The sequence below is a fragment of the Copidosoma floridanum genome, unplaced genomic scaffold (assembly GCF_036245765.1).
Source record: "Copidosoma floridanum isolate Cflo_tuat_1 unplaced genomic scaffold, Cflo_Japanese_pri ptg000013l, whole genome shotgun sequence".
Taxonomy (NCBI): Eukaryota; Metazoa; Arthropoda; class Insecta; order Hymenoptera; family Encyrtidae; genus Copidosoma; species Copidosoma floridanum.
The window spans coordinates 25,987,145-25,996,040 of NW_028321890.1; the positions used below are offsets into that span (position 1 = coordinate 25,987,145).

Here is an 8,896-nt window from a genome sequence, read left to right on the forward strand (position 1 = left end):
ACCGGTTGCAAATGTCACGGGAAGAGAGAAGACGCAGTTGCTTTGTTTTTCTCTGCATGACGCACTTGGAAATTATCAGCGGGAAGGTGCATCTCGAATAAAAATCAATCACCTTTCGGGGTCGCATGAGCTTTGATTTCATTTCTCACTTGCGAAGGTCATATCGTTGATTTGGTGTCTGTAAATGGAAAACACGTTGTAAATCATGTCTTATCGCCACATTTTCCTTACAGTAGTCGGAACCTTAGTAGCAGCGTGACACGCTTCCACGAAGAAGCGTGAAATCCTGTACTTATTTCTCTAAGTAGCTACTACAAATTTTTTTTATCTACAATACTAAGACTTGAAATTTCGTACAGACTTTAAAAATTGTAGTAGAAAGGTAACAATGAACATGAATTTTTCGGTTTTCGAAAATTTGTAGCAATGGAAGTGGTAAGTGAGGAAACTCATCCGATAAGATTATATTAGATTAGTTTATTAAGGCTAAGGACTCAGGGTTCATGATAGCCATATGACTGTGTACATTGCCTATAGCCGCTAGGCACAATTAGTGAGTACACCTCCTCACTCACAACATTTACGTGTCAAACTGTAGCAGAGATAAGAAAGAGAGAGCCAGGCAGGGAATTATTGGAGTCCTTGGAATATTACACACACAAGTATACATAAATATTTTGTAAAGGCTCACTTCCCTGAATTTCGTTTAAGCTGAGTGTGTTTTCGACGTCACTCATAACGTTCAGTACATTGGGGGGTTATAATTTTCACAAACAGATATTCTAATCAAGTATGAATAATGACCAATAAGAACTATACGTTTGGAAAAAATTACATTCAATTTTCAAGTTGGTACATAAGTTGATGTTGCAACAAAATAAGAAAGTAGAGGTAGAGTATGCGTAAACATGAGTAATCATAGAAACGACTACTGTCAGCTGCATGTTTGCGCTGCCCTGAACTTTCTCCCCTCTAAGTGCGTGACGAATTTTCTTAAGAAATACTTAAGATAATTTGTACTGCCGAACGACATATTATTTTATGTAAGAGTCTCCAGTTCAGTGCTGCAGTTATTGTTTCGTCGCTCTGTTGCGTGTGTGGAGTGCCTCTAACTCAGTAGTTGTTCAAACAGTTTTGTGTATTCAACTGTTTCACGGGAGCGTCTTGAGTTTTCTCTGGTGCAACACCTAAGTAGTTCGTCAATTTTCAAAAGTGGATCACCTAGTTCGTCAATCAATTGGGTTCCCAACAGAAAAGAAGACGGAGAAATAGTAAACGATGGAAAATCAGCGTGAAATTACAATTCATGAAGCAGTCCGTTCTGGCGACTTGGATAAAGTTGCTGCAATTATAAAAAGGTAATTTTCTTTTTTAAACAATCGTACAAGTTTATGAATAAAACTACGTTTTTCAGGCAGATTATGTGCATTGTATGCAGGAATTAGTCATATTTTCATTATGCATCACGGACAAGAGAGTTAGGTTCATTTTTACCGTAAAAGCAGCAGTAACAATTTTACTGCCATTTACAGTAATTTTTTTACTGTACATAGAATTTATCGGGATTCATCTATAAATTTTACTGTAGGCTACGGTACTTTTTTCCCTGATCCTCTACCGTAAAATTTACTTGGTATACGTATACAAAAAATAAGGTACCTGGGATAGCGTCCCAACTTTACCGTTGCATTTACGGTAAAAATTAATCTAACTCTCATGTCCGTTCGTGCATGAATTTTTTAACATAAAATATTATAGACAAGCTAATGGAGAACAACCACAAAATATTTTATTTTACTAATTTTTTTTATGTGTACAATGTTTGTGCCTAAATCAAAGTGCGTTTTGTGCGCATCCCATTTATATGAAATGTCGTCTGTGAAAATAACTGCACTGATTTAGACACAAATATCGACAAAAAAATATTAATAAAAAAAATTTGTGGGCATCTTCCACTAGAATGTGCATTATTTTTTGTGTACAATAATTTTTGCAAAACAGAATCGTGCACAATCCTTGTGTGCGTATTGGACATGGTCTGCACAATCTACGGATTACCCGGGCGAAAAATATAATTCAAATTATGGAGCTCCTATTGCGATACCACTTTTATAGTTAAAAATTATTCTCAAACAAGTTTTATCCTTACATTTTTTCAGTAAATGCCAAATGAAAAATTACAGTCTTCAAAACGAATTTTCAGCCATTTTAAAATGCTTTTCGTTTCTCACTGTGTAAGAAAAACACTATAGCACCCGTACATATACTACAATATCAAACATAAAATGTGCATACTTATGAGATCCATCAGTTTAGTATGAAATATTTTGTCCGCCAGTGACGTGTAAAAAATTTATTTACTATGAAACGAATTTTTGCCTAATCTACATTAATTTTTAGTTCTTTTCCGTTACTCTCTCCCACAAAATAATCATGGTTTTTTTGATACTATGCTATCATTCATTGCAAAATAATTTTTAGAGGGGGGATACCAAAAAAGTATCCAATTTTTCCGTTTACAGTATTAAGGTTACATTGTTAATAAAAATATAGCACTTCATTCCCATTAAGTGTAATTATTGCTACTCCAAAGTATAAAGATTCACACTTTTATTTTTCTTCAAGTCTGCCATTTCTCTTTTCCCCCTCTTTCCACACCATCACTTTGGCTCTTGCCTATTTTGTGGAAGGAATTTACAAGATTTCTAACAATTTTTTAGCGATCCCTCGTGTACAAGTGATTGGAACAGGAGCTTCGAAACGCCTCTGCACTTAGTCTTTGATTCGTATAACGATGAAGTGCCAAATCGTGTATTGTCAATGGTGCAACTGCTCATTAAAAACGGCGTTAGAGTAAACGCTCAAGGACGTAGCTTCGAGTCAGTCCTTCATTTGGCTGTCAGGCATGAACAGGTAATGTTTTAATATGATACAAATAAAAAAAAAAAAAAACATCAAAATCGTAATAATTTTTTTTAATCGAACAGATCGAGGTGGTGAAGGTACTCCTGGAAAACAATGCTAACCCAAATATCGTGGATACGAACAACGCGACAGCATTGCATTTTGCTGCCAAAGGAAATTGCGAGAAAATCATCCAACTTTTGTTGGATCACAAAGCAGACCTGAATATTGTCAACAGTAAAAAGCAGACGCCTCTGGATGTTGCCATTTTCAAGGATCATTACGAATCTACGAAAAAACTTGTAGAGTTTGGGTAAGACGTCCAAATAAAATAATTTTTACGCTTCTGTATATTATATTAAATAAAGTTTCTTTAACCAATACTTGTCATTACACTTGCAGGGCAAAGAGTAAAAACATCATCGAAGCTATAACAAAAGCATGTTATCGAAACTCGCATCTCATCGAATATCTACTGAATCATGCGGCTGAACTAGACATTTATGGTAATTTTTCTCTCGAAGCCTTGATGTGTTGTGTAACGTCCACAGTACACCAAAACACCCACGGAGACAACGCATGCTCCCTCATCATGTCGTTATTACGTAACAAAGGCATGCCTTTGCATTATGAGACAGATGACTCAGAACTGCATCAAGCTGTACGTGAAGGAAACGTGGCAAAAGTAAAGAGTCTGCTGGAAGAAGGGTCAGACGTTGATGTTAGGAATTTCCTTGGCGAGACGCCAATGCTGTTATCATTTAGAACATGGAAATTCAGTCCCATCGGGACAAGAATTGCTGATATGCTTGTCGAATATGGTAAATTAAATTTATTTTTTTGCTTCGCCGGCCCATTATATAAAGCTAAGCAGAAAATAAAAATCTTTTTTCGTAGGAACTGATTTACGAGCATCGAACATTTGGAACGAAAGGCTTATTTCCTGGGCTGTGAAAACACGAAGTGAAATAGTAATCAGACAAGTTCTAGAAATGTTGGCTGGAATCAAAGAAACCAAACTCAACAACTCGATGAGATTTAATTTGTATCAGGACATCAACGGACAAGATGTATCCAAAATTCACGACGTCATCGTCGCTGGCAGTTTGGGTTTTGAGACATTGCTCGATCGTTTGATTCAAAAAAATCTTTTCATCAACGAAAGATATCGCCAAGATATCAACGAGGCATTGTGGATGAATGTATACAATTGGAAGTACAGCAGCGTCAAGATGCTCCTGGAGGCTGGCTACCGTGCTAATGGGTAAGTCAGTTGACTAGCGAAATCCTTATGCAAAAACTTGAGCAAGTTAATGACTTGATTTTTCATCGACAGGCATTTTACTCGCAATAGATATCATGAGCTTAAATTCGGAGAGGATAAAGTCAGTATAGCATGCTTATTTTGGGAATTCGAAGACAGCGTGACTATTCATCAAACAATGATGCAAGTCTTACGTGAAAATACTGATCGTCTTCCTCTAGATGACTTTTTTGTTCTGTTTCTTTTTTACTACGCAATTAATGTAAGATTGAACAAGTTGGATGATGCATTCGTTCCAATACAAGGAGTTGTCAAATCGAAGGGCCTTCGAAAATCCACACTCTTTTACTGCAACAAAAGACTAGATGAATTAGAAAAAATGAAAGCAGGTGAATTATCTATCTTTGAGCTCATCACGATGCCATTGAACTTGCTTGTCGAGTTGTTGCGCGATGAGAGTCTATTCGAAGCTTGCCAAAACATCTCCTTATCTTTGAGTCATAAAAAATGGCTTGACTATAGTGAACATGTGATAAAAACACGTACCGATCTGGCAATGGAGAGAAGAAAGAGGTTGGACGTTACAAAAGATTTCTTGAACGATGTTTTTCAAGGAGTTCTGCAGGTAACTAATTTTAGGAGTCTACCTGATGAAATAATATCGAATATTATGATTAACTTTACCGATAGAGATTTAAGAATTATTTCCAATATTGATTGAATAATTACCGATTTACATTTTCAAATATATGTAAAATCTATACGCCTAGTTAAGTAAAGGGTTGTATACTGATACAAAAGCTGATCCTTATTTACTGATGAATAAACAGATAATAAAACAATAAAACAATATGTATAAAAGTGTGTTTTATAAATACATGCAACCGTATCTATATGTAATTTTAACGAGACTTGTATGAAATTGACGCCTATTTTTTGTAAATGCATTGTAATACAAATTTTGTGCCTAATTTACAACAAAAATAACTATTTTTTAATAAAACATAATAAATATACATAAAAGTATTTAATGTAAAATTTTCATGACGTACCAGTAAAAAGTAATAATTAGTCGGTTTAATTTTGTTTATACGCGAGTGTCAAACAGTACAATACAAGTATACTGCAAAAATTTGCTAGACCAAAAAGAAAACGAAACTTAGCCTTCTATATATGGATTTCAAAACTCACAATTTCGCTTCGACTAATGATTCTTTTAAAATAATACAACTTATTGCTGTAACAATAATTTAATTATACTCAGACGTTTCTATTTTTTTCTCTGCATTTCTATTGCATTAAGTTATAATTTTCATGAAATTTTTTCAACAAAAGAACCAGTAATTTTTTTCTTAATTTGATTTCATTTCATAAATTTGTTCTTTTTTTTTGTATTTGTATTGTATTAGAGTATAAGTAATTTTGATTATAAACAAAAAACAGAAATAAATGCCGCTGAAACATTATATGCCAATCATTTGATGGAACGTGATTCAAGAGCGCATAATATTTCATCTCTTTCCGTGATGAAGATATCACGAATTTTTACGTGCCTACAAAAAAAAAAAAAAAAAAAAAAAGTTACAGTTAGGCGTTACTGGAAATGATTTACATGAGTATCTTGCTGCCTTCGCCAATAAAATTTTTTCATACGCAACATTTCACAAAAGAACCAGCAACAGTACACGTCCCGTATGAAGCATCAATAATTCCTCCTCTCGTATACCTCTATCATACTGTCAAAGCGAGACTAACGTGTCAGCTTGTAACCATACGTATACGGATGTATAACTTCAAAGTGAGTCCGAGCCAGATCCTAAATGTATATTTTTTACGTCCACTCTGGCTCGCAGATAAAAAAAAAGTATAGGAACGATGCGCTCCATGAGATTTAGATTGAAGCTCAGTGTTTCAAAGCCAACGTTTTGGAATGTCTGCGGGAGTAATCACGCCACGGTCGTGTCGTTCATTTTGACAACGAGACAGAGAGAGTTTGAAGATACGTACCTATACGAGGAGCGAATCGGGGATCGTCCCTTATCCCGGGGTCCCGAGAAATTCCGTCCCAAGCCATCCGACTCGTCTCGGAGTTAATGGTCGGCGCTTGCTCCGAAGCCTTTTTCCGCCGATAAGTGTGATAAGGGAGAGTAAACGCCGATACGACTACGCTCTTATATAGTGGCTCTCTCGTGGATCATCATTGTGAAGTGAGTGTCGTGATGACGCTATACCCTCATACCTTTTTTTTTATTACTATATTATCTTTCGTTTGTTTTGTTCGATTTTTTTTTTTTTTTTTTTTCCTACGCGTGTTTATGGCAAATTATAATTGAAAAAACAAATGGTGTTTTTTGGTGAGAGTAATTACATTTGCAAGCGGTTCATATTTTAAGAGATTCACGTCATCCGTTTCATTAGAGGGAAGGCTAGGGTTGATTCGGTCAACAAAGGCGAGTTTTCAAGTTTTCTTTTTTTTTTCACCGTGGAGGCATCTACAGTTTTTTTTTTTTTTTTTTTTTTTTTTTGTCATTGCCCACGCAAAAAGTATTTCTTCACTGTCGTGCGTCTTACACTCGTGCACCATCACGTACTATTTCCGTAGTTTTCTCGATCCACTCAAATGCTTGTAATTTCGTTAATGTTGCTCGGATTGAATAGAAATTCAAACACAAAATTCTACAAATTTATACCATCATTAATAAAAATTAAAAAAAAAAAAAAAAAAAAAATTGAAAACACCTCATTCACCCCCGTTGATGTTGAAATATGTTAATGAATGTTTAATAATGAAAAACAAACGTACATAAATGTCAAATACTCCAACACGAAAAGAAAAAAAAAAAAAAAAAAGAAAAACAACAACAAAAAAAACCACGTACATTTACATTCATCAGGCGTGCCGCGAAATTTACGCAACGTCGTAAAAATTTTATACGCAAGCCGCGTACCCAAAGGCATATACGTACACAAGCGCATTTCCCGACATTGGGAAAGAGGGTAAAACCACCACCCAATGTAAAAAAAAAAAAAAAAAAAAAAAAAAAAAAAGGAGAATACGCTCGGTTAATATTTATCAAATTCAGCAGCAGCACAAAAATAAAACAACGGCGACCCCCGCTGGCGAATAGTATAAAGAGGAGTAGGTATAACACCATCACCTAAAACTACACCCTTGGCTTTACGGCCGCGATGAAAGATTTTTCTCCATCCGGCCCGCCTAGCTATCATCGACGGGTATATACGCATGCGAGGCACGGCCCAGTTGAATCGCGCGCTATATTTAACGACGACGACGACGAGAGCAACTTTCGGGCCAGGAAGGAGAGGACGTGTAGGTAACAGCGCGAAACGCTCGCGCGAACGAAGAAAAGCTCTCCCTCTTGCTCAGGGGGCAACTTCCGCCCGGGTCTTTTACGAGTCTTCCCTTCCCTCCATTACGGATAGCGTCTGACCCCCCCCCTCTCCGTTTTATCCTTGTACTCGCAGTCGCCATCTCTTCTCTTCGCTCGCTTATCTCCTCTGCTATGCCTCCGTGGCAGCCATATAATCCCGATGCAAATCCTCATTCGCCTTCGTTCTCCGGCTCAGCCACGATCGGGCCATTAAAAATTGCAGTTATCAAATTTTTACAGCCCCCCCCCCCACTCCTGGGGCTCTTATATAAATTAAATCGGGTTCCAGCGACACCGCCCGGGCTCTGCAGCCTTCTTTTTTTTTCTTACCTCTGGTCCGGCAGATCTTCCACTCTCGTTCCCTCTTTGTATACCACGCACAGTCGCCTCTTGCTGGCAGAAGGGAAATAAAAGCAAACGGCCAAATGGCCCAAGATTTACCGTTACCGTCGCTCCGTTGATAGCGATCCCGCAGTAAATTAAGAGGATTTTATTTTTAAGAATAAGAGATAGAGATAGAGAGAGAGAGTATTTTAAGTGCGTATATTTTCGTAATGGCACCTCCGAATAGACGCACGCGTTTTACGCATCGTTTCGCAATGGAGTATCGTGGAAAGAAAAACAGTTTGTCCGCTACTTCGATTTGTACTCTAACTTTTGTTCGTTTTTTTTTTAGTGCGCGACTAATTTTACGAGTCCTCCCAGCTTTTTTTCTTCTCCTCAACCTGCAACACATTACAAAAGGAAATAACGTAGTTGCGAACAAGACTTGGAACATTCATCTCTAAGGTGTTGTATAAAATCGTATAAGTATATACCCCACAAGAGCAGACTTTGTCGGTGATGCGAGAGCACCTGAAACGTATAGCCAAGCAATGATTTTCACAAAGTTTGACACCTCGTATATGTATCGTATAAGAACAACACATTACAGGTAAGCATATACATATACGAAAAAAAAAGGTCCATAAAATCTAGCGCTCAGCTCGCACGAGTCAATGGGTCACACGCGCGATCGTTATTCTTCCCGAAATAGATACTTTGCAGAGCAAAGTGCTCTTCGAAAGACGCTCTCGATATACACATTATATCAATTTATTGTTGCGCTTGTCTCTCTTGGGTACTCGTACCCCTGTACAATGTATTCGACCATCGACGCGCGAAGAAAAAGCACAGGACAAAAAGAACTCCTCGCCGATTTCGTGATGGCACGACTGTGCCATATTTACGAGCCATATATATAAGTACCTCGTACTCGCGTTGTACGGGATAAGGCCACACGAATAACACACCGCACACGAGAGATATTTGTCGTGGAAAAGAAAAAGAGAAAGGC

At 37.2% G+C, this 8,896-nt stretch overlaps 1 protein-coding gene across 1 annotated transcript; it reads left to right on the plus strand.

Moving 5' to 3' along the window:
- The first annotated feature begins 921 nt into the window (after window positions 1-921).
- Window positions 922-5,123, plus strand: LOC149374975 (uncharacterized). The gene is made up of 6 exons (XM_089591372.1): window positions 922-1,358; window positions 2,721-2,913; window positions 2,988-3,217; window positions 3,307-3,725; window positions 3,802-4,168; window positions 4,241-5,123. The coding sequence occupies exons 1-6, from the start codon at window positions 1,279-1,281 to the stop codon at window positions 4,887-4,889; spliced, it is 1,938 nt and encodes a 645-aa protein (XP_089447498.1). The 5' UTR covers window positions 922-1,278; the 3' UTR covers window positions 4,890-5,123.
- Window positions 5,124-8,896: the final 3,773 nt, after the last annotated feature.

Bases quoted from the DNA above. Each gene is read 5' to 3' on its own strand.
- LOC149374975 (XM_089591372.1), top strand. From the start codon at position 1,279: ATGGAAAATCAGCGTGAAATTACAATTCATGAAGCAGTCCGTTCTGGC. The intron at 2,914-2,987 runs GTAATGTTTTAA...TTAATCGAACAG, and splicing joins TGGCTGTCAGGCATGAACAG to ATCGAGGTGGTGAAGGTACT. The intron at 3,218-3,306 runs GTAAGACGTCCA...TTACACTTGCAG, and splicing joins AAAAAACTTGTAGAGTTTGG to GGCAAAGAGTAAAAACATCA.